The sequence below is a fragment of the Capra hircus genome, chromosome 5 (assembly GCF_001704415.2).
Source record: "Capra hircus breed San Clemente chromosome 5, ASM170441v1, whole genome shotgun sequence".
NCBI lineage: Eukaryota > Metazoa > Chordata > Mammalia > Artiodactyla > Bovidae > Capra > Capra hircus.
This window is the reverse complement of record NC_030812.1, coordinates 94,798,625-94,825,142: the sequence shown is the minus strand read 5'-3', so window position 1 is coordinate 94,825,142 and position 26,518 is coordinate 94,798,625. Positions and strand designations below refer to the sequence as shown.

Below are 26,518 nucleotides of genomic sequence, written 5' to 3'. Positions count from 1 at the left end.
GATGAAGCCAAAAAAAAAAAAATAGTACAATACATCTTTACAATGGGATATGAGGCAGTCATTAAGTTTCATGCTTTCAGATAACATTAATAAAATAAGAATATGGCCACAATATCATAGTGAAAGGAAGAAGATTGCAAACTGTTCATACGTTGTGTTTCCAATTCTATTGTATCCCACTGTATTATATTATAATATACACAGAAAAAAAGCATCAGATAAGAAACAGAAGAAATGTAAATGCTAGTTCTTTGTAGGTATGGAAATAGGTAAATTTTATTTTGTCCCCTAAATACATTTAATAAGCAAATAAGAAAATTACAAATGTTATAATAAGAAAATCATAAGTGTTTTTAACTTGTCTGTCAACACAAGAGTCTTGTAACTACCCCCTACACCACTACTTCTTCTTCAGTACTACTACTGAAAAAACATCATAAGCCAGAATTAGAAAGATGGTTCAGAGACTCAGGAGCCAACCAGAGACACCTGTCATGAAATAAAAATTTCAATAAAATGTAAACAAGGTGGATGAAAGCCATCTTTCAGCTTTGGGGACACTTTCCTCTTTACTGCGTTTCCTTAAGCCAAGGTCAAGCCAGCACTTCTGTCTCCAAGCTCCGTCCAGCTTTTCTCAAACCCGATAAGCGGGTATAGGTTTCAAAAGCAAAGTCAACCAAGGTTATCTTGGTCTTTTATCCTTTTCATTCAGTGGCTGAACACAGCACATGAAGACAACCAGCCTTTCTGAAATGACATTTCTGAAGTCTATTCCCCCAATACATCCTGCTCTGCTCTTCAAATTATTTTATAAACGTACATGGGGCAGCAGCTTGACTTTGTGGACTAACAGGGCTGCGGAGACTTTGAGGGCTAAGCGCACACCTCCCCACCCCACAAGTCTCTTTCTGGAACCTCAGAAAAGGGTGTAGACAAAAAGCCACATGGGCCATGGCTCTTGGAGCTGAGGGAGCCACATCACTTGGATGTGAGAGTCTGTGATTATCAACAACTTGGAAACACAACCAAAAGCATGCAACCCAGAGGCCACGTCTATAAGCCAGGGTCATACAGATGCACGGTCTTTACTAACCAGGCAACATGAAAGGCCACCCAAACATTAGACGATAGTTTAAAAATCACCTTAGGTTATAGAAATTTTGTGTCACAATCAGCATCCTTCTCCTTGCAGTACTCTTTTTTTTGTTTTCCCCAGCAACTAGGAAAATGACAAGACTAATTTGGTGGGAGCAGTGTTAGGCTCATAGTAGCTGCTCAATTATTATGTGTAAGAAAGAAGGGAAGACTCAAAACCCTCAACGCCTTGGAGGCCACGCCTTGTCAGGGCCGGACTGCCTGCTAAGAAATATCCCAGATTTTAGGTTCTTCCAAAGTCAGCCCCTGGCGCGGTTAACAGTTCTGGCACTATAGACTTCTCTCTTCGAAGAAATTCTCCCGGGAGCTAGTAGAGATCCTTTCTGCTGGATCTTAAGCCCACTTACTCTGGTTCTGTCTAAGAGAAGAGAGAGTGAACAGCTGATGTCAACACTTGGTCCGATCATTCTTCATAGATTTAAAGAAAGTCATCACCTCCTTGCTCTCCTCCTTCCCCTCCATGACCCCAATTCCCACAGCCTTTCTCCATGGCGTCTGTTTCGTAATCCCTTAATCCAATGATGCCTATTAGGACGCAGTTCAAAGTCAGCGAAAAGAACATGCCGTTAAGCGGTGGTATGGAGAGAGGCAGAGCAAACACACCGACACGGGAAGGAGTTCCTATTTCACTCCTCAGATGCCTTCTGTGAGCCTGGAAACTGCGCGGATGGCGCGGGGCTCCTCCCCTGGGGTGGGAGGTGGAGTGAAGTGGGGCAGGTGTGTTCCAGCCATCATCAAGTATTTCCTGGCCTGCTGAGCACTGTCTAAGGCAGGGTACAGACATGTAGTGGAAAACCAAACAGATGTGGTTCCTGTGTTTGTGAGCAGCCCGTCAGCTTGTCCATGATGTGTGTGTGTGTGTGTGTGTGTGTGTGAGCCCACACACACACACACGCATGCTTGGGAGATGCAGAGGCTGTTTTATGTCAAGAGTCAATGGCTTTCAAGTGGAATCTGTCACGGCAGTGATCGACCTTTCTCATATCACCACCAAACTGACCAGCCTGGAATATGATTTTGCTAGTCCTCAAGGGATTCCCCAGTGGTCAGCAGTAAAAGAATCCACCTGAAAGGCAAGAGATGCGGGTTTGATCCCTGGGTTGGGAAGATCCCCTGGAGAAGGAGATGGCAACTCACTCCAGTGTTCTTGCCTGGGAAATCCCATGGACAGAGGAGCCTGGCGGGTTACAGTCCATGGGGTCGCGAAGAGCTGGACATGACTGAGTGGCTGAACAACAACCGCAGGTACCAGTATGACAGGGCATCCACAGCCAGGGGTTAGTGCTGTCTCCTGGATACAGGGTGACCAGAAGCATCCTTTAACCTGACTCATTCATCTCAGGCTCCAAATGCCAGTGGCGCCTTCTGGTTTATGATGTTGCTGCTGCAGCAGCTCTTGGGAGTTATCTTTCTACCAGTTTGGTTAACCTTCCTCTCTCTTACTGATCCAGACGTTAATTCACAAATAAGACTACTGACCCAGCATTTCCAACCAACCACTTTCTCCTGGAGTCCTTCCTTCACTGGTGAATGTGGCTCTAATCTGTTAGGACTGCAAGCCTAAAATGACATCTGAGGTTTGGGGAGCCCAAAGAATGACCTGGACAAACAGAATGCCATACTCTATACAAGAAGGAGTATTTTCTGGTGGATGGAAGCAGGGAAGAGGGAGTGGGCTTGTAAAATACACGTCTGGTGTTTTCGGGAGAAAGGATAGCGGAGGTGAAAACCATACGTATCCTCGCAGTTCCGACCTAGACAGTCCCTTTAAGGTCTGTTTATATCTTACAGCTTGAAAATGCACCATCATCATTTCTTGAAGTCATTGCTCAGAACACACCCCCACTGCATTTCATTTTTATTATCCCCATTTTAGGAACGATTAAATGGAAGTAGGGAGCAGCAGCAATGAAGCAAATCATGAGAGGCTCAGATAAAGACAGAAGCCCGAATGCTTGTTGGAACTGCCTCTCTGTGCCAGACTATTTTTAATGCAAGTTTATGCATCTACCCCCCTCTTAGAGAGACTTAGAAATGAACCCTTCTGCACACAAATATTTTTCTACCATCCCCTATCCTTTCCAACTCACCAGGCTATGTCTGTATGTATGTGTAGTCCTCTTTAAATGTTCCTCACATTTCTACCTACCAGAGACATGTACTTGGCTTTCTGTGAATATAATTCTGATCCAGAGATCTCTGCTATTTCAGCTCCCTGCCTCCATGCCTCCTTAATGGCTACTTATACAGGATCCCATTAAAGGGTCACAAAAGTATGTACCCTTTGTTTAAAAAGAAAAAAGGAGGTTGAGTAGATGTAGAAACTTTGTATATGCTTGGCGTGTTTTCAGAGCAAACACGTGACACTGGGAACAACAATTGCTCTGAGGAGCAGTCTGGGGAACCAAGGCTCATAGATGATAAAAGGACATTCTTTTCACTGAATGTTCTTTTGCATCATTTGACTTTTATCATGTGCAGATAGTATCTTAAAAAATTGTACAAAGAGGGTGGAGACTACCAGTTGATATTCGTAAAATACTGGCTATGTTTTAGCCACCATTAACCAGTTTTACTATCATCTCCTTTATAGTTGGTTACTGTAAAATCCCCTTTAATCTGTATAATAGCCTTAGGCAAAGCCCTATATTACAGAAGGAAAATAGACTCAGGTAATATCAGTGGCTCGGCTAACACAGTTGATAAAGAAAAACTATGTGGGTCATTGAACTGGGCTCTCTCTCATTTCCAAAACCAAGCTCAGTTCTCTAGACCATCCTGCCTTTACTTTGAGTCTTTTGGAAGGAACTGAATTGATAAGACAGTGGCTTTGTAAAAACCTGAAGGAATCCTGTGAAATCCTACCATGGGGTTCACACTGACAACTTAATGAATCTTCCTCCACCCAAGGGGTCTTGTCGAGCACTGCTTGGGCACGCCTGTCTGGAGATGAGGCCTCCCCGAAGGGCCCCTGAGTCCCTCGCTGGTCCTTGGGGGCACTCACCCTAAAGGCAGGGATGTATGTGCTCTTGCGAGCTGTTCAGTAAACCACTCCATCTGCACAGGAGAGCCTGAGGTAGAAGTGAATGGCTAGTCACTACTCCAACCCCCCTAAGCATACAGATTCTTCGTTTATTGAACAGTGGTCTCTGGAGTGAGCCAAGCACCCTTCTTGAGTGCTGGAATTACCGAGGTGAAAGAGGCCCTTGCCCCACGCAACATCCCTCCTGGTGGGAGAAAACAGGCAGTGAACAGGCAGACAAATGAGCAAAACATCAGACAACAAGTACACTGAAGAAAATAGCACGAACCTGACTGCGTGGCTGCTTCCGCTCAGGCCATGATATTTACCCAAGTGACGAGAAAGACTTGGGAGCTACTGTCCTTAAAAATAAAGTCTTCCTCTGTATGTTCCAGCTCTCACCCAACTTCCACGCCAAGGTCCTATTTCTTTACAGCGTGAATGTGTAATCTCAGGAGTTAGAGCTGAGAAGGACCCATTGTTCATGCCACCATTCCAGATGTGAGGGAAGAAAGGCCTTAGACAAGTGAAAGGAGCGGATCACACAGTGAGTTAGGCATGTCACTAGAAGCCGACAGCGCCGTCCCTTAGGCCATGTTTCTTGCACAAGTTGAGACTCACTCCTCGATCATCTCCCCAGTGAGCATCTCTTCACTGTAGAATCCTCACTCTAAGGCCTGCCTCTCTGAGCTCCAAATCTTCCCAGGACCACTGAGAACCATTTAGAACACTATTAGGAATCCTGGGGATGCAGAAGGGTTCTAGGGGCCAGGGTGATGGTGGAAGAAAAGGATGTTCAATTTCACCATTTCCCAGACACGCCTTTCACCTGAGCCTGGCTGCCCCTCCCTGCCCACAGGGGCTTCCACGTTTGGGAGCCACGAGGCTCATAAAGCCAAAAAATACTGACTTCTCTCTGCAGCAGCGTTCTCTGATGTAACCAAGTCAGTGTGAAATATTCTATTCTATTTAGTATGATCCCAATCCCCCCAAAATGCTTTATCAAAGGATTACCCACAGAATTTCTTTAACAAGCTCCCTTAGCACACTTAAAATACGATCTATGAAAACTCAATCTACATAAAGATTTTATCTCCTCTTGCCAAAAAAAAAAAAAAAAAAAAATTCAGCTATTGTAACAAGGGCAACAACATAAACTTGGATTCTTAATGATGGATTTTAGACCATTGCATTATGTAATGGTTCTCAGTTGTTCGATATGTTTATTGAGCCGTGTGACATGCTCCTCCAGGTTCCCATGAGGACACGACGATATGAAGACACAGCCTCTGCCCTGCAGAAGCATCACACACACAGCTCTGACACAGGCAGCTGTCATGAGTGCTGCTGACATGGGTGCGGACCAATGCTACAGGGGATACAGGAGTAAAAAGTGAAATCCCAGTCAAAGATCAGGCAAGGAAAAAGCAGCATTTTAATTGGTTTCAAACGATGATTATGATTTGTATAATTGGACCATTCGTTCCAGGAAAAGGAAACATCATGACAGGCCGTACAGGGAGCGAGACATACAGGGGCACCTTCTCAGAACAGCGACGGACCCGGTGCTGCTTGATGGTGATACAGGACACACCGAGAAAGAGAAGATGGTGTTGGAAAACAGACCGGTGCCTTGAATGCAAGAAGAGATAAAGTTTGGGCCCAATTCACAAACCACAGGAGCTTGGAGCAGGTTTGGAGCAGAGAAAGAACATAACCAGAACTGTGCCTTCGGAAGCTCATTCTAGAAGCCATGTCCAGAACCGAGCTGAATGGATAAAAGTGGGTGTCATCCCAAGTGATCTTTTTTGAACACTTGGATCCAGGTGTGGTTGATGCTTACATTGGGCTCCCAGTTAATAAGGAGCCAATGCAATTAAAAATTTCACTAAGTGTTATCATTGAGTGAAACATATCATTTTACAATCTGAATCTTTATTTTTGTCAGCTAGGGCTTAATTTTATTTATGGATGATTACTGATGCCACTTGAATATGCCAATGATCTTTGAAATAAAACATATCTAAAAGTAAAAAAATTAAAAAAAAATAAGAAAGTGTGTGTGCATCAGAGAGAGGGAGGTCCATTTAAAACATTATCCACATGGTTTTTGGATCAAATAAAAATAAGCAATACTTATAAGAGTGAGAGTAAAGGTAGAATTGATAAAGAGGGGAGGGATTCAACCCCCAGGAAGGAGAAACTAGCTGTGGAAAGGGGTGGGGGTCCCAGGCCTCAGAGTCCAGCCTAAGGAAGAGAAGGCAGCACCAATGAGTGGAAGTGGTGTCTCTTTAAGACAGGATGGCTGTGAGAGGCCCCATACTCGAGTCAGTAATCATGAGTCTACGACATAAAAGCTATCTCCAGCTGGACGTCTTCTGTTCCACGTATGAAGCCTCAGTTTTTAATAACTCCTCTTCTGGAGATCTACAGAAGTGCCTGGTGTACACGCCGGCCCCAGAACACTTCTTAAATTATTATGTCTGCACAGCAGCAGTGAAAAGCAGCTTGATTGGGGTGAAGAGCAGGAGCCCAGAGAACAGCCATTTCGGAACAAATGATAACTTCAATCAAGGACGCCAGGTATGATGTTAGCCTTATAGCTGAGCCCTTATTGGAGGAACACATGACAGGAAGACGTCTTTCATTTGAAGGGCAAGGCTCTGGGTCCCACTACCTGAGACACACATGCCCTGTTTCACCTGTCCACGTCTCTCTGTGACAAGATTGTGAATTTCAAGAAGTTTATCTCTGGCTTCTTTTCCTGGCTACTCTCTCGGAAAATATATCGCCTGGTTTCCATCCTAGTCAGAGCCACGCTGACATCCTGAAGTCTGCTCTCAGCCAACTGGCCCACAGAGTCTGCAGAAATTGCCTTAAATCAGTGTTTCTCAACATGTTTCACAGAATCTGATTCCACAAACTAAAGGGTCTTGTGATAAAACTCATTTGGGGAAATGCCAAATTAGATAAAATTAAAGATGTCCCTTTGCTAAGACAACTCTATTTGCAGCAACATGGATGGACCTTGAGGGTATTTATGCTAAGTGAAGTTAGAGAAAGATAAATACTGCATGATCTCACTTATATGTGGAACCTAAAAAAAAGAAAAAAAATCTAGCCATAAATACAAAGAACAGACTGGTAGTTGGTCAAGGAATACAAACTTCCAGTTATAAAAGGAAGTCATGGGAATGTAAGGTAGAGCACGAAGACTATGGTTCATAATACTCTTACATATTTGAAAGATGCTAAGAGAGTAGATTTTAAAAGTTCTCATCACAGGAAAAAAAATTTGGAACCATGCACAGTGTTGGATTTTAACTAGACTCTCTGTGGTGATCACTTCACAATATACACAAATATTGAACCATTATATTGTCCAGTGGAACTAGTACAATGATATATGTCAATGACACCTCAGCAAAAAAGACACCTCTGAACTTTCAAATTAATATGTGTTTGGAGACTCTTCCAAAGTGAGACACAGTAGACAGTACCCCTTAATCTTATTTATCTGAGAAACCATTTCTCCGCAAAGCATCTCAAGGCACAAGTGTCCTGATTCTCATGAACATGTGTAATGAAATGACTCTCAGGAACATTTGTATTGAACTAGGAATCAGGTATAACAATAAAAGCCAATACCTAGTAAGTGCTTACCATGTGCCAAGAACCCTTCTAAGTCCTTTACATATATCAGTATATTTAATCCATATAGCAACCCTGTGATACTGACACTATTATTTTTCCCATTTTTCAGATGAGGAAGTGGAGGCAGAGAGAAGTTAAGAGATTTGCCCAAGGTTGTAAATAGCCACGTTAGTGAGTAGAGAGCTGGGAATTGAACCCAGGCAGTCTGGCACCCATGTAAATTAATGCCTAATAGTAGAATTTCAGACACTGTGATCAGCTGACAGTGGGAGAGGTCCTAAGAGCAAGCCTCCAATCACAGGAAATCCAAATTTGTGCACTCATAAATTAGGTTTCACAGGCCTCCCAGTACACCCTGTAGACACGGCTCCTACACCATCATTCGGTTTCTCCATTTAATTGTGTTATCCCGTGCCTGCACACTCTTCCATTAAAACAAAGTCATGCTGCAGACAGCACAGCTACCAATAAAAACGGTAATACACAGGGAAAATCATCTCTTGATTGACCCAAGTGGCAAGAAAATGAAGATGCACGTTTGAGAAATGGCCTCCTCTGTGTTCTCAAAGTATTGATCTCCAGCTCAGAGACCAAAACCAAGTGGCCCTTTTCCTCCTGTGTGTTGCAAAATTTCTGATCCCCACCCCCTCCACTCAGCTTGAGAATTGCCAAAGACATGTCCTACCCTCTCCCACTTCCTCTCCTTGTTCAGAAGGATGATCACCAGCTTTGGGTGCATCTGGTAGCCGTCTTCACTGAAGGACAGATTTCTCCCTTCAAAAGTCACATTGATCAGATACCTGTAAAGAGAGAATGAAGAGAAGGTTACAAGCATGAAGAAGGTATGCCAGAACAAGACAGTCAAGAAGACAGAGAGAAAGGTGGATGGAGACTGACGTGTAGACAGCTCTATAAATGTCACGTAAAGCTTGTGTCCCTCGGGCTTCCATTTCATTATCCAATAACTGCCATCCAAGTTTTCACATTATAGGAATGGTAAGAAAAGATAATGTAAAAATTTGACATAAGAGCAATGGGCTTGAGTTTAGTTGGCAGCTATGACTGAGCAAATTATTGAGCTTTTTGAATATGTTTTTTTCACAATTTGACAAAAATGGGATAATAAAGAACCTACTCTATTAGGTTTGTACAGCTTAAATGAGATAGCTGACCAGGGGGCAGAGCAAATCCTCATTAAGTGTTAATGACTATTATTCAAAAAAGGAGGTAAGTTCAAGGGTGGGGTGGTAGAGACAAGACACAGTGGGAGTGGGCAAGACAGCTTCCTGCTCAGAGAGGCTGGAGTTAAGGGTCTTTCCCCTCCCAGAGATACACTGATGCTTTCAAACTCTTGCAACAATTCTGTCCAGCCCATACTTAATGAGTCTAGCAAGTCAGGGATCTGGTTCTTCCAAATGCATCTGGAAACCAGGGATACTGAACTTTTATTTGTTATTGTTGTTGCTCAATTGTCAAGTTGAGTCCAACTCTTTGCAACCCATGGACTGCAACAGGCCAGACTTCCCTGTCCTTCACTATCTCCTGGAGTTGGCTCAAACTCTTGTTCACTGAGTTGGTGATGGCTATCTAACCATCTCGTTCTCTGCTGTCCTCCTCTCCTTTTGCCTTCAATCTTTCCCAGCATCAGGGTCTTTTCCAATGAGTCGGCTCTTCACATTAAGTGGCCTAAGTATTGGAGCTTCAGTTTCAGCATCAGTCTTTCCAATGAATATTCAGGGCTGATTTCCTTTGATCTCCTTGCTCTCCAAGGGACTCAGGCGTCTTCTCTAGTGCTACAATTTTAAAGCATCAACTCTTCGGCACTCAGCCTTCTTTGCGGTCCAACTCTCACATCTGAACATGACTACTGGAAAATTCATAGCTTTATCTATACAGACTTTTGTTGGCAAAGTGATGTCTCTTTGCACTTTTATAGTGAACGGAAAATTGCAGAGGTGGGGTGGGGGTCCAGGGAGGAGGGAAAGACATTTTGCAGAGTGCTTCAGGTTCAGATACATAAATTAGCAAAAACGCTAATAATGAGAGTCAGACCAATGGAGCTGTCTTTCAACACCTGTACCCCCAGCTCACCCCATTCTCCCCTTCTGGCTGCTCTGACCTGATGAAGTTCCCTCACTGGGAATTCCCACAGGCATGCTCATTCCCATGGCATCAGTGCAACCATGCTGATGGTAATTCAGGTCCTTCCACCACCATGGCTCAAGGAGTCAGTGATGACTAGCTCCACGCTCACATGACATGCTACTCTGGAGCCTTGCACCAGATGCTGCAGTGAGACCTGTCTCTGTTCAGAAGCAGAATGGGCATCCTGGGATTGTCTGGAGTCTTTGACAGGCTTCAAAACTTCAACCAACCATGGCTCTCTACTTCACTGAAGGGGAGAAGAAGAACGTGCAGAAGGCAGCCTAAAGTCTCCTCTTTAAGTCTTCTCATTTAACAAAAACTGTGAGCCTCTTCTTTGAGGCTACCAGGTAACATTAGATTAAGCAGCCTAGGGTTGCTAGGATGTAGGTCTTTCAGGAAATTCTAAATATGTCTAGGTACTGTGAACCAAATCCTCCTGGACCACATTCCTGCTTCTAAAGCTGCCTGGGACTTTTCAACCTGTCATTTCCAGGGCAAATGCAATCAAAAACAGAGGTCACAAAAGAGCAGAGATCCCTAGAATCTCAAAATTGGAAGAGATCTTCATAATCAATGAGCCCAGTTCCCGCAGTTTATCTTTCCTTTCTATGACATCATAAAACCAGCCCTCTCAGCTCTTCTTGAATACTTCCACTGATGGGGAGCTCATCCCTGTATTCCCTAACCCAAGGCAGCCACCTCACTGTTGGGCAGTTCTTTTTTACCTAAAAGTGAAATCTGCTCCCCTTTCACCTCTAGATCCTGGTCTCCTCCTTAGGAGTTATACAGTCTTAGTCTAATGCTTCTTCCACATGGGAGCTCTTCAAGCATTTGAAGATATTCATCATGTATCCCTCATAAAGGGCTTGCCAGGTGGCTCAGTGGTAAAGAATCGGCCTGCCAATGCAGGAGACACAGGTTTGATTCCTGGCTTGGGAAGATCCCCTGGAGAAAGAAAAGGCAGCCCACTCCAGTACTCCTGCCTGGAAAATCCCATGGATAGAGGAGCCTGGTGGACTGTAGTCCATGGGGTCATAGAGTCAGACATGACTTAGTGACTCAGCAACAACAACGAATCCCTTATGAAATGAATTTTAGTCTTTGAAGAAACTATGAGCTCATTTGGTTCTATAATTTTAACTTGATAGATAAGGGAACTAACTGAAGCACAAAGAGGTCAAATTATTTGCCCCTAGCTAATTGGGAGCAGAAATAACATTTTAAGAGCTATATTATCATATGTGAAACGAATTGCCAGTCCAGGTTCAATGCATGAGACAGGGTGCTCAGGGCTGGTGCACTGGGGTGACCCAGGGGGATGGGATGGGGATGGAGGTGGGAGGGGGGTTCATGATGGGGAACACACATACACCTGTGGCTGATTCATGCCAATGTACGGCAAAACCACTATAATATTGTAAAGTAATTAGCCTCCAATTAAAATAAATAAATTTATATTTAAAAAAAAGAGCTGTTCCCAGTCCCATGTGTTCTCTAGCATCCCACTCTGATTGTCACACGCCACAGCAGCTTTAATATCCGAGATCCTGCACCAAGCTACACTGTGCCATGATGTAACCCACTCCCTCTACCCTCTCAGCTGTGATCTCTGAACACCTTCAGTTGGTAAACATGTAACATCCTTGATTCAACAACGCAAGGCTCCATCTGTATCTTCTCCACCCTCTGCGCTGCTCCTCCTCTCAGCTCATTGCTGCCTGCTCCCGCCCATCAGTAGTGAGAAGATGATATTCGAGTAGTTTACAACAACTTCAATAGTCTAACCTAAGTCCCAAGCAGTTCATTTCAGGGAGTATGATTTTAAACTAACAGACCAGAATTTAAGCATCAGACATAATCCATTTGGAAAGTAGGTTCTTACTACATCAATATGGCATTATACTTTAATTTCTGAAAGTTTTCAGAGGCAGTGTATGCGACTTGTAGAAAAAAATTAGTCTTGACTCTTTTTTGGAAGAACACACGAGAGGAAGCGGAGAGGGAGAAGGAAGGGAGGGAGAGAGGAAGGGAGGGAGGGGAGGGAAGGGAGGAGAGAGGGAGGGTTAAAGGGAAGGGAGAGAAAGAGAGGAAGAAGGAGGAAGGGATGGGGGAGAGACGGAAACTATCTGGCTAATGAACCCTCCCTTTCACCAGACATGTCTCTGAGTAATTCTGACTTTATCTAAAACACCATTAAGGATATCTCAAAGAAAGTGTCCATTTCAGAAGGCAATTATAAAAGAGAAGCCCCCAAATCATATAAGCAACTATCAGCATGAATGGAATAAGCATATGGCCTCTCAAGATGACTTCTTTGAAAAGGGATAGCCTTGAATTCAGTAGATAGGTTGGGAAATTCAAACTCCAAGAAAATAAAACCACATTGATGGGTAATTGTTCTGCAGTTAAATTTCTCTAGTTGTTCCTGCTCCCAATCCTTTTGATTTTCCTTATATATTTTTCTCTCTCTAGAATGTTCACCTGATTCCAGTTCTACATGTTCATTTTATTCTGTGTTGACATTTCCCATATATTTTACTTATCAAAAATATTAATAAAATGTTATGACAGTACACAAAATACTCTTCTGCAAAGTATCCTTTAATTATTCATATCCTTCAGCAGTGTAAAGATTCATCATTCACATTGTGTTTTTCTGAGTAATTCCCTGAGACGTGCCAACCTTTAGCTATTAGTGAGGAGCTTGCAGATACACACTTGCCTTGAGCAAGGATGCCCTTAGAATAGTGGGACAGACCAATCCATTCACTGGTAATGAAAAGTGTGAAAACATAATTGGGAGTGCAGTCACTTCTAGACCTGTGACCTTGGCCCTGAACCTGAGTTTTTCCCTCTTTAAAATGGAAACACCATTTTTTTGTTTTTTTTTACCTCTAGTTTATCAGGTTGTGATGATCACCTGAAAGAGCGGGTAGAAAAACTATATAAAATATGACACAAATACAAGGTTATATAGTAGGAAACATTTAGACAAAAATAATATACTAGCCTGATTAGAATTATCTAAAGGCAAGGAACTTGCCTGATTTTGGACCTCAGCGAGTAAAAGTGGGATGATTATATTCACCAAGACTGAACTGTCAGTGGAACACATGGGAGAAATGGAAACTGCCTCCCACATATGGAGGATAAACTAGGTCAAATGGTCATATTAATCAGTTCAAATTTCCATAAGATCTGAAAGTACCTAATCACCTTTGCATCTGGCGGCACTTTGTCAATTTTGAATATTAACTAAAACCTCAAAGCGTCTGTGTATGAATCCTCAGTAAAGGATTTGACTATATTATTAAGAGATGCCACAGCTATTCTGTTTGTCTCTGAAAATGTCATCCTCAAGAATGTAATGAGAAAGCCTAGCTTCAAGTGGCACTCAAATTCAGAAGTTCTGCCCATAAGATCCTAGTCCCTTGGAAGGCCCATCAAGGTTTGGTATATTAAAAAATATTGCTTGATTTGTCTCTGGGATGTAGTTTGACCCATAAGCCAAATGATGGCTTATCTCATAAAGTTCTAACACTGCAGAAATCTCAGATTACTGGAACTAGAAGAAAACTTCAAAACCATCCATTGAGAACTATCAGTTTGGACGGGAGAAAATGGCTTCCCCAATATTACCTGACTTTCCACAGTGGCTTGCCTGTTCAGGACTGGAGTTCAAGTCTTCTTATTTCAAGCTCAGGGTTCTTTTTGTTACCTCAGTAAGTAAAGTGAAATCAGTAAATCAGAGCCTCAGATGGGCCTCTTAGCACTCTCACATCACCATCATGTGCCCTCAACTACAGAGACCCCTCATACAAACTGCAGAAAGTAAAACCGATCGCATTTCCGGCCTGACTCTGGCTTGTGGAGAAAGTCTTGGAACCCTGCTGGGCTCAGGTCCAACACATTTGCTGCCTGTGGCCAAAGTCACCCTCCGCTGGGTTGAATGGGGTCAAGCTGAGGTAAAAGGCCTGTGTGCCTCTTCGACTTTGACCGTGCCACTCAGAGCTCATCCGCTGCAATGATTTAGCAGTACACCATGTGTGGGAGGCGTCCGAGAGGGCTCTGCCAGAATCTCCCCAGCAAACCAAGTGCCCTGGCACCACAGTTCTCATTGTGCCCTCCAGATTCTCACAAGGGACTTTTTTTTTTTTTTTTAATGAATGTCTTTTAACGTGGTAATAAGAGAGACAAGTCTGTCCTCTCAGATGATCCTCTCATTTTCAGATGAAGCAGATGAAGTCTGGAGGGGTTTGTGTTTTCACCAAGATCAGATGACAGGGTTGGAAAGAGGATCCAGGTGTCCCCACCCCACACCAGTGATCTTTCTGCTCAACATCATGTCTCAAAAATGTGAAATTATTCTCATGGTTTTTGAAGCATCTCCATACCATCTTCCATAGTGGTTGTATCAATTTACATCCCCACCAGCAGTGCAAAGAGGCTTCCATTTTCTTCATACCTGCTCCAGCACTTATTGTTTGTGGATTTTTTGATAGCCATTAATGACTGGTGATAGGTGATATCTCATTGTAGCTTTGATTTGCACTTCTCTAATAATGAGCGACACAGCACGTTTTCATGTTTATTAGCCATCTGTATGTCTTCTTTGCAGAAATGTCAGTTTTTGATTTGGTTGTTTTTCTGGTATTGAGTGGTATGAGTTGGATGTGTATTTTGGAAATTAATTCTTTGTCAGTTGTTTAATTTGCTATTATTTTCTCCCATTCTGAGGGCTGTCTTTTCACCTTGTTTATAGTTTCCTTTGCTGTGCAAAAGCTTTTAAGTTTAATTAGGTCTCACTTGTTTATTTTTGTTTTTATTTCCATTATTCTAGGAGGCAGGTCATAGAGGATCTGACTATCATTTATGTCATACTGTGTTCCGTCTATGTTTTCCTCTAACAGTTTATAGTTTCTGGTCTTACATAGATGTTTTTAATTCACTTTGAGTTTATCTTTGTGTGTGGTGTTAGAAAGTGATCTAATTTCATTTTTCTACACTTAGCTATGCAGTTCTTGCAGCACTACTTATTGAAGAGACTATCTTTTCCCCATTGCACACGCTTGCCTCCTTTGTCAAAAGTAAGGTGCCCACAGGTGTGTGATATACTCTGAGGAAACCAAAACTGAAAAAGACACATGTACCCCAATGTTAATTACAGCATGATTTACAATAGCTAGGACATGGAAGCCACCTGGATGTCCATCAACAGACGAATAGATAAAGAAACGGTGGTACCTATATACAATGGAATGTTACTCAGCCATAGAAGGAACACATTTGAGTCAGTTCTAATGAGGTGGATGAACCTAAAGCCTATTATACAGCTTATACAGAAGTAAGTCAAAGAGAAAAACAAATATCATATATTAATGCACATACATGGAATCTAGATGGAGAAGGGAATGGCAACCCACTCCAGTATTCTTGCATGGAGAATTCCATGTACAGAGGAGCTTGGGCAGCTACAGTTCATGGGGGTCACATAGAGTCAGACACGACTGAGCAACTAACACACACAGACATGGATCTAGAAAGACTGGTGCTGATGAGCCTATTCGCAGGCCAGTAATGGAGATGCAGACATAGAGAACATACCTGGGGACACGAGTAGAAGGGAGGAAGGAGAGGGCGGGGACGGATGGAGAGAGTAACATGGAAACATATATACTACCATATGTAAAATTGATAGCCAGTAAGAATTTGCTGTATGACTCAGGGAACTCAATCTGGGGCTGTGTCACAACCTAGAGGAGTGGGAAGGGGTGTGAGGTGGGAGGGAGACTCAGTAGGGAGGGGACAGATGTATACCTATAGCTGATTCATGTTGATGTATGCCAGAAGCCAACACAATATTCTAAAGCAATTATCCTTCCATTAAAAATAAAAAATAATTATTAAAAAATGTGGAGTTTTTCATAGCTCTCAATTTCCATTCTCCAGCTATTCAGAGCAAAGTAATAAAGGAGGAAACACAGTTCCAGGGAAGAGACTCAAATTCTTGACCCCTTTGCTTATGATTTTCCAGCTCTGAAAACCTGTAACTTTGTCACTGTGTCTTTGGTTTGTCACTTACCTTTTAAAGCATTTAGCTCCTTCATCTATAAAATAGACCATCATCTATAAAACTCAGACTACCTCACTTGCCTGATGTGGGAAGAACACAACTCCTAGGAGATGTTCTCTATCTTGATGCTTCACCTGATTAATACTGCAGCTATTACACTGCTAAACTCCATCATCTAAACGACAAAAACCAATTTTTAATCTGAGAGTCCAGGGTTTAAGTCCCTGCCCAGGCACCAAAAGTAAATAAACAAAGAGAAAAAAAAAATAGCAAAACCACAGATTTTTCAAAAAGCTTTTGCCGGTCTCTTTAACAATTCCTGTATCATATGCATGTCCTCCTGAAAATAATAGGAACAATGTTTTACAATTTACAATTTTAGAAATAGAAATCTCTATTTCTAAAGATTAGAAATAGTAGATGTCATGCAAAGATGGGCACAATAAAGGACAGAAATGGTATGGACCTAACAGAAGCAGAAGATATTGAGAAGAGGTGGCATGAATACACAGAAGAACTATACAAAAAAAAAAAAAAAGATCTTCATGATCCAGATAACCACAATGGTGTGATCATTCACCTAGAGCCAGACATTCTGGAATGTGAAGTCAAGTGGGCCTTAGGAAGCATCAGGATGAACAAAGCTAGTGGAGGTAATGGAATTCCAGCTGAGCTATTTCAAATCCTAAAAGATGATACTGTGAAAGTGTTGGACTCAATATACCAGCAAATTTGGAAAACTCAGCAGTGGCCACAGGACTGGAAAAGTTCCGTTTTCATTCCAATCCCAAAGAAAGGCAATGCCAAAGAATATTTAAACTACCGCACAATTGCACTCATCTCACATGCTAGCAAGGTAATGCTCAAAATTCTCCAAGACAGGCTTCAACAATACGTGAACTGTGAACTTCCAGATGTTCAAGCTGAATTTAGAAAAGGAGGAACCAGAGATCAAATTGCCAACATAAACATTGGATCATCGAAAAAGCAAGAGACTTGCAGAAAAACATCTACTTCTGCATTATTGACCACATCAAAGCCTTTGACGGTGTGGATCACAACGAACTGTGGAAAATTCTGAAAGAGATGGGAATACCAGACCACCTTTCCTGCCTCCTGAGAAACTGTATGCAGGTCAAGAAGCAACAGTTAAACTGGACACGGAACAACAGACTGGTTCCAAATTGGGAAAGGAGTACGTCAAGGCTGATTATTGTTACCTTGCTTATTTAACTTATATGCAGGACAGGAGAAGGGGACGACCGAGGATGAGATGGCTGGATGGCATCACAGATTCAATGGATGTGAGTCTGAATGAACTCCGGAAGATGGTGATGGACAGGGAGGCCTGGCGTGCTGCGATTCATGGGGTCGTGAAGAGTCGGACACAACTGAGTGACTGAACTGAACTGAACTGAGGATACATCATGTGAAATGCTGGGCTGGATGAAAAACAAGCTGGAATCAAGATGGCCAGAAGAAATATCAATAATCTCAGATAAGCAGATGATACTACCCTTACGGCAGAAAGCAAAGAAAAACTAAAGAGCTTCTTGATGAAAGTGAAAGAAGAAAACGCTGGCTTAAAAGTAAATATTCAAAAAACTAAAATCACGGCATCCTGTCCCATCACTTCATGGCAAATAGATGGGGAAACGATGGAAACAGTGAGAGACTTTATTTTGGGGGGCTCCAAAATCACTGCAGATGGTGACTGCAGCCATGAAATTAAAAGATGCTAGCTCCTTGGAAGAAAGGCTATGACCAACCTAGGCAGCATATGAAAAAGCAGAGATATTACTTTGTTGACAATGGTCTGTCTAGTCAAAGCTTTGATTTTTCTAGTAGTCACGTAGGGATATGAGAGATGGACTATAAAGAAAGCTGAGCACTGAAGAATTGATGGTTTTGAACCATGGTGCTGGAGAAGACTCTTAAGAGTCCTCCGGACTGTGAGGAGATCAAACCAGTCAACCCTAAAGGAAATCAGTCCTGAATATTCTTTGGAAGGACTGATGCTGAAGCTGAAGCTCCAATACTTTGACCACTTAATGTGAAGAGCTAACTCATTGGAAAAAGACCCTGATGATGGGAAAGATTGAAAGCAGGAGGAGAAGGGGACAACAGAGGATGAGATGGTTGGATAGCATCACTGACTCGATGGACATGAGTTTGAGCAAGCTTCAGGAGTTGATGATGGACAGGGAAGCCTGGCATGCTACAGTCCATGGGGTCGCAAAGAGTCAGACATGACTGACACGACTGAGCAACTGAATTGAACTGAACTGAAAATGTTGAAAAGCTACAGTTAGAGACCAGTATTGGGAGACAAAGGTAAATATTTAAAAATCAGATGTTCCTTGTGATGGTTTGGGAAATTAAATAGAAAGTTCTGACTTTTCCCCAGCATAGAAATTCATAATAATTAAAATGAATCTAAAATGGCCAACTCAGTGTAATGTGGTCGTTGTGGCAGACCATAGCCTGGGAACAATTCTCTCTAGGATTAACCAATAGCCTTTTCTAGGATCAGACTCAGAAGAAGTAACTCATTAGTAAGATATCCTGCACTCACATGAACAACATAGACAATGCCCCTAAATGCTGGTAGAAAGAAAACTAAGGGAAAATAGGAAAAATAAGCTAAGTAGAGGGGAATGAATGTAGTGTGCTCTAAATACATACTCCATCACCAGCAGCAGCAGCAGCAGCCGTCAGTGTGCATGGCATTTAAGGTAAGGATGCTGCCATCACACCACTTCTGTTCAAATTCTAGATCCGTCAGTTCCTAGGTTATGTGACAGTGTTCTCAAGGCACGTGAATTATTTTATTCTGGTCATCAATGGTATTCTCTTTGAGGAAACGGGGTTTGAAGAAGTTTTAAAGGTTTCCTTTGAGCCACAATGTCAAATATAAAAACACTAAACCATGCTATTGAACAAAATAATTAGAAATACCAGTTTCCCAAGCTGTCAAGTACAGGCCTTCTCTCACTTTTGCAAAATGATACTTAGAACCTCAGGAAAAACTAATTTAAAGAGTAGACTGTAATATTAATTTATCATTACGTGAGGCAAATTAAAAATAGTTTGTCTGCCAGTGGACTAAACACTTTCTCTGAAGTGGTGTTTATGCCATTCATTTTATGAACCATTCTTTACAAATCATAAAAGCTTCACGTTTGGGCTCGTCCATAACCCAGTTATTGAAATTCTAAATCTGTAGTGTTACACTAATGAGATATTAAAGTATCTTAAGAAAAAGGATTGTGTTTCGGCCCCTTAGCAGTCTGGCTGAGGGTAAGTGGTGATGCGTGAACTTCCCAACTATTGCAGGGAAAAAGTCTTCTCAGATCCCTCAGCCTGACAATGAGGTTTTCTGAGCTCTATTACCCAAATTCTGTTTCAAAACTGAATGCCATGAATTAGTTTTATCTAAAACAAAAGAAGGGCTTCCCAGGTGGCTCAGTGGTAAAGAATCCAGCTGCCAGTGCCCGAGACGTGGGTTCAGTCCCTGGATCAGGAAAGTTCCCTGGAGGAGGAAATGGCAACCCACTTTAGTATTCTTGCCTGGAGATTGCCATGGACAGAGGAGCCTGGTGGGCTACAGTTCATGGGACTGCAAAGAGTTGGACACGACTGAGCAACTGAGCACACACAAGATGAAAGGAAAAAGAGGGGCATCGTTGAGAGTTGCTGACAATCTCTGCTCAGATATATAAGAAGGTAGAGAGCATTTCCTCTTCCTCCAAATGTTAACTCAGTGAGCTCCAAGAGGTTCTGCCCCCAGCTGCAATGGCCTGCTGTCTACCTTTTCACCCTCATGTCTGCCTCCTTTCACCAAGCGTGGTCAATGTGGCAGGTCATGGCCAGGGGACAACTCTCTTCTGGACTCTTTCATCCGAGGTCAAAGCCAGGAGCTTGTTCTCATTATAAGATACCAACATTCAAATGAATGAAAAGTCCTGAATGCCTCAAATGCTTAGTGATGAGGAGTGAGTAGAAAGAACATAGAAGGGAGAAATGGTACTCCTAAAACTAACACAATGCTGCAAACCAACCATACCTTAATAAAAAAGAAAATGAAAAAACAGCGATGATAAAACAAGGAGAAACAGAATATATGAAGTGAAGATGAGAGAAATGCAGTATGTATCACACACACACACACACACACACACACACACACACACCCAATATTAGCAATGTGCAGTGCAGTGTGGTGTGGACAAGCAAGGACTCTGCAGCCCGTTGACCTCTGCTCATGTCCTTGCTCGGCTGGTTCTGAAGCTGCGTGATCTCATGAGCTATTTAATCTCTCCCTGCCTCAGTTTCCTCACTGTGAAAATGTGAACAATAATAGTACTTACCTCACAGGACTGTTGTGAGGGCACACGCACCTGTACATAACGAGCCTTTAGTTTTAGCTGCTGCTGGTGTTATTATTATGATTACCTTTAAAAGAGTATTGCCTGGATACCAGAGAATGTTAGAGTTTGCAGGGACTTCTGGATCACAGTCTGACCTTCCATACTTAAAGCTTAACAGAAGATATTGCCTGGGTAGATGTTGCCACTCTTTGGCAGGATAAGTTCAGAGTCTGGTCTCCCAGTCTCTGGATCTCTGTTTTTCCATTAACAGCACATTCATCCCACCCCCCCACAATATTCCAGCCGTTCAGGCTTGGGGATGTCTGTTGTCTCTCCTGTGATCGGTTATCCCTGTGAGGTATTTTGCAGCGGGGAATCATTTAATTGTACGACTTCAATGTAAAGTTCGCTTTCTGAGGAAGGCAAAAGATGAGCTCATAACCTCGTAATTTTAGTTCAGAATAAATGACTCCTTGAAATGACCCCCATTATGACCTTCTAGAGCCCTGATTGGAACACTATGTAATTCTCTTTAAAATTCCCTTTGGCGGGGCACGCTTCTGCTTGTGGGTTCCTTAGGAACTGGCGATGCCAATTAATCAAGAGTGCTGGACACCAAAGCTTAGGGAACTGTGCACAGAACTTGAGACGGGAAAGGAATTCCTCCTGGTATTCATGTCCACGGCCCTTTATCACCTCTGCGATGGGTGAGGAGAGTGAAGGTGTGACGGGAAACCCAGAGTCATCAGAGGCACTGAGAAAGGTGACAGTCCCAGTGGGAAGGAATCAAATAACTCTCCTAGATTCATTTTAAGCTCATGTTTTCACGTTGCATGTAAGTTAAAGCCGCTTTCTTTTTCCAAAGCCCTGAATAAAATCCCTCTTCTCTTCCCTAGACGATGTGCTCAATATACTGGAATATAGCCCAGCGTGGGCCATCAGAACTAAGCAGTGAACCTTCCCAGAGAAAATGCCAAGGCAGATCAAAGGGGAGCTGATCACTGAGTATTCGGTATTTCTTCTTTATGCCTACTAATATTTTTCAGGGATTTCAACTTTATGCCTACTAATATTTTGCGGACATCCATTCTAGCTCACGAGCGGGCAGACCTACTCAGGGGTTATGCCAAAATCAGCCAAACAATGACTGGCAAAGATTTCTCTAGGACATCCAGCTCTGCTCAGAAGCCTTTTCCTACCTGTGAACCATTCCGACTTAATTGAAAGCAACCCTGGTCACATATACCCGAGAAGAAACCTCTGGTCAGAAATCCAAAGTGACCTGGGCATGAAAGCAAGAGGAGAAGGAGGTTTTTCTCTTCCTTTTGACCTTTCTCCATTTCCTTAGTTTGCTTTGCCATGGGAGCCCGTTTCTACCCTCTCCTCTACCTGAGATGGCCAACAAGACCAACAGATTGGCAATCCCTCCATACACAAAGCACCTAGCTGCTCTGTAGCTCTGATGCACTTAATTCCTCAGCTCTCTGCAACAGCCCTACTGAAGGGAAGAAGAAGAGGTAAGCAAAGGAATTAGTGAGATGACTCTAGTTACAGGGACTGGGAATGAGGTTACGAGGAACTGTCTTGTCATCCATGGAAAAAGGGAGTTGACTTGAGTCTTTCAGGAGCAGTTGGTACAGATCTTTAAGTAGAAATTTCTAGAAGCAATTGCACTAAATGAAAGGAAAAGAGTGGTCAAAAGAAGGAAGACATTCCAGGGGCAGGAGATGATTTCCAACAGACAGAGGACTCAGGTTATCTGGGTGAAAATGATGTCTTTCAGGGAGATGGGTGTCTCAGAATTTCATCATGCTACAGATGCGAGGCAGAGGGTGGTGGAGGCTGTGGCTTCATTCCAGAGCACATCTTCATCTTCAGAAGATGCAGTCATGAACCGCCTGTCCCAAGGATAATGCCCTTTCATATAGGAAGTGAAGTGATTTACCGAGTCTATGGTCCAAGGAAAGACCAGGGGAATGGAAGATACACACGTCCCAGATGCAACATGGAACAAAATATGGATGTGAAGAAAGTGAACTGTTGGGAAAGTTAGCGACAACGAGTTTGTTGATGTGGCTCCTGCAGCATGGTCTGCAAAAGAGCTTTCTTTGGCTTCAGTGCCGCAAGAGGACCCACCTCTTAAAGTCTGGTTGAGTTTGAAGGTACCGGAAACGTACACCTGTCAATATTAAAAGGGATACGAGGGACCTGAAAATAGTAAGATGAAATGTATATCTTGTCAAGGAGGAAACATCAAGATAGAAACTACAGTGCAAAAGTGCTGAGCCAAGGTTATCAGTCAAACACAGCCTGTGTTTCTAGAGCTTCTATGAGTGCTGCTCTGAAGCACAGTGCTTCATAGCACAGTTTCTAGATCGAGTTAGAGCAGAGAGGTCAGGGGAAGATCAAACTTGTTTACTTATTTAACTATTTTTAGATAGTTAGTTAGAGACGTTCATTGATCTGTTCCAATAACTCTAATGTGGCTTGACCCTTGAGTCAGAATTTGAAGCAAGGTGAGAGCAAGAGTTTATTTAAATCCAACCCCATTTCCCTCTTTCCTGGTCCTCAAGAGGACAGCACACATGAACCCCAATTGCATCTTCACAGGGAAGCTGAAAGAAACATGTAATCATCTCTCCCTGCTGTACATGTGGGGGCTAGAACTCGGCTGTTCCTTCTTTGTCAGGGGATCCTAGCTCTTTCTCTCCCTCTGTAGGTTGATGTTGCCATGGAAACATGCTCTTTAATGCTTCTGAAATTACTGTGCAGTTCTAACATTAACTCCTTCTCAGCCAGGGGAGGTCACAAAGAGATTTGTTTTCCAACTTCTGCAAAAGTATTCCATTTTCTACCTCTTTTTACTACAAACTTAAAAAAAAAGTAATTGAGACTTGATGCCCCGACTTCCTCACCAGTCCTCTCTCCTTAACCCCTGCAGTTAGGCTTTTGTCTCTATCATGCTACAGAAACAGTTCTCACGAGGTCATCAATAACCAAAAAATCAGTAGCTCTTGCTTCATCATTATTCCGCCCGACATTATACAACTAACAGATGACACTCCCACATTTTCAGCACTCCCCTTTCCTTTGTTGATTTGTGGATTAAAGTAGGATAATTTCTTGGTTCTTCCTATACCTTTAGAACCAGTTCTCTCTCCCTCTCCTGTCCATTTTTGCTGGGAAATCCCTAACTTGGGGCACTCAAGACTCAGGTTTTCACCGCTGCTCTCTCTCGAAGACACATTCACAGCCAAGTATCAACCATCATCACCTCGATACCAAGGCCTCCAAAATCTCCATTGGAGCTCCCATCTCTTTCCTGACCTTCATTCAGTTCTATATTCCTGGTGGGACCATTCTACCTGAGTGCTCAGTTATCAGGTCAGACTTAACACGGTCAAGGCCAGGCCAGGTTCCCCTGTCTTCTGGCAATGAGACCACCACTCTTAGGGTCTGACAGTTTGCCACAGCTCTGGCTCCTCCCTCTGTTGTGCTTTCATCTTTACAACATGAGCGCAAAGATCAGGCTGGCTGCTCTTATGAGCTGCTTTCTCAGAACCAGTCAAATCAGCTAAATCACCAGCTGGAGTTTACCATTATGTACAAAATAAGCTGATGGATATTTTTCCCCCTTTTTTCAGAATTTTGTCTCCCCAAGGTAAATGAATCTCATGGCTTTCTAGCTTATAAGTGAAATTGCTTAGAAGTCATATTTCTGCTCTGGTCACTCAATTAAAAAATAAAAATAAAACCTCTAGCAAATGCTACCATTTTTTGAGCACATGCCAAACTCTGTTCTGGATGTTTTGCATTACATGATATTGTCACAGCAGTGCTATAAAATGACAGATCACATGATAATGAAAACCCAAGGTTGGTGCCACAGGGAGTTGACCGCATTCAGTTCTGAGTGGCTCCAAAACCCATGTTCCTCCCGCTAACGACACTGTTGTCAGAAGTGATGGTCAGGGAAGAGGGAAGTAAGTTCCCAACTCCTAACATGGTAGAACAAAAATCTAAACCCAGTTCTGAACGGCTCAAAGCCTGAGTACTCAGTCACTATGTAGACCACCCAGGAGCAGTCCATCGGTTGCTTTTAACTGTCCCTTAAGCCAGCACCATTAAGGGAAGTTTTCAGGGAAGAGGTGAGAACCACTTGGGCTCTCACAGCCCTGAGGAAGACTGGAGGCACATTGCTGGTCAGGAGATAGAGTCACAGAATAACAAAAGAACTCCCGGTCTCTGGGGTCTGTCAGTCTGTCATTTCACAAGCACTAAACCCCAAAACAGTCTAGAAATGGAATTAATTTTCTTTATAAGAAAACAGGAGACAAACCACAAAGCAGTAAGCCTGACTGAACTTATAGAGAAATTAATTCTCAGATCACACTCTGGGAGGAAGTCAGTTATGAAAGTCTAAGACTATATTCTTGGAGCTCTTGTTAGAGGCAGACAACAAGAGTTAGAATATTTATTTGGCTCGGATAAGATGGGGAAAAAAAACTTTATCCTGCTTTGGCACAGAATATTCAAGCTCTCTCTGGACCTAAAAAATACAATATTTAAAGTATTGCTTTGGAGCTGCAATCAACTCTCAGCAGTCCTCCATGAGGGAGGCAGAACTGTACTTATGATCTGGACAATCAAATACATTGATTATCCTTGGTGCTCATCCACTGCATCTCGTCCCAGGTTTAAGCCGCACGACACGCCCCTCCTTTGGAAACGTGTCTAGTCTAAGTTTCATCATTATCTTGGTTCTTCTCCTTTACTTGCCATTGCTCCTTCTTTCCCTTCTTGGTTGGCTGCTTTAATTTCTCTTTTCCCTTATTTGAGGTTTTGTAGAAAGTTTGTGGGAACCCTGAAATTATAGCGTCTCTGTTCACTTCAGCCATCCTCAGGGAACCAGCTCTTCCTCTGAGTTCTGATTCTACACCTGCATTCCCACCTCTTTCCCATCACCCACATTCACCCTTCAATCACCATTTCTGCTCACATTTCCCCCGTTACAAACTCTTAGGGCTGGAAATGCATTTGCTTTATCTTCTTCCTCACACTAACTGACCTTCTAATTCCTCTCTCTGACTTGGTTAATATTTACCAAGCATTTGGGATGCTGCCCAGAGCACAGTGCATACTGTTGCTCAGTCGTTAAGTTGTGTCCCACTCTTTGTGACCCCATGAATTGCAGCATATCAGACTTCCTTGTTCTTCACTATCTCCCAGAGTTTGCTCAGACTCATGTCCATTGAGTCGGTGATGCCATCCAATCATCTCATCTTCTGTAGCCCTCTTCTCCTCTTGCCTTCCATCTTTCCTAGCACCAGGGTCTTTTCCAATGAGTTGGCTCTTCAAATCAGGTGGCCAAAGTATTGGAGCTTCAGCACCAGTCCTTCCAATGAATATTCAGGGTTGATTTCCTTTAGGATTGACTGGTTTGATCTCCTTGCTGTCCAAGGGACTCTCAAGAGTCTTCTCCAACACCACAGTTCAAAAGCACCAATTCTTAATCACTCAGCCTTCTTTATGACCCAGCTCACAGTGAATATTAACTGGCCTCATTCCTGTGGTCTTGAAACTTTCCAGGAGTCTCTGCCATCTTCCTTTTCCTAGTTCCCCATGTTCAGTGACCCACCCCTTCCCCCACAACAGTCCCATTTTTACAACCTACTTCTTGCATCTGGCCCTTCCCGTCAAGTCCCATGACCTTCATCCTAGACTAGACCTCGTCACTTGGTAGACGAACACCTAAAGCAGCCCTCTACTGGGCCATCAGCCCGATATCAATCGCCCCCACCTTCCAGATACTACCTGCGCTTCATCTTACAAGACCTCTTAGGGCTGCTTGCTCAAAGAACTCCAATGACTCTCTGTTACGTAGAGAAAAAGTCTGCCCATGATCAAAGTCCTCTCTGCCCTGGTCCTGTCTCTCTGTGTGTTGTATGAACTCCTGCTAAGCCAAGAGGCTTCTTCACTGTCCCCTGATCATTACCTGCATTTCCCTGCCTCTATTCTATTTTTTTCCCATTGAATTCAATAGGAATCTTACTCATGCTTGTGGTCTCAATCCAGTTTCCCCCTCTCCATTCCTGACCA

General features: G+C 43.0%; 1 protein-coding gene across 1 annotated transcript in view; it reads right to left on the bottom strand.

Annotated features, from left to right (window-relative positions):
* The window catches only part of GRIN2B (glutamate ionotropic receptor NMDA type subunit 2B), a 234,890-nt gene that overhangs the window by 131,365 nt on the left and 77,007 nt on the right, over window positions 1-26,518 (bottom strand). The window contains exon 2 of the mRNA XM_018048456.1: window positions 8,517-8,631. Within this exon, the coding sequence (XP_017903945.1) occupies window positions 8,517-8,631 (115 nt within the window). The remainder of the gene's footprint in view (window positions 1-8,516; window positions 8,632-26,518) is intronic.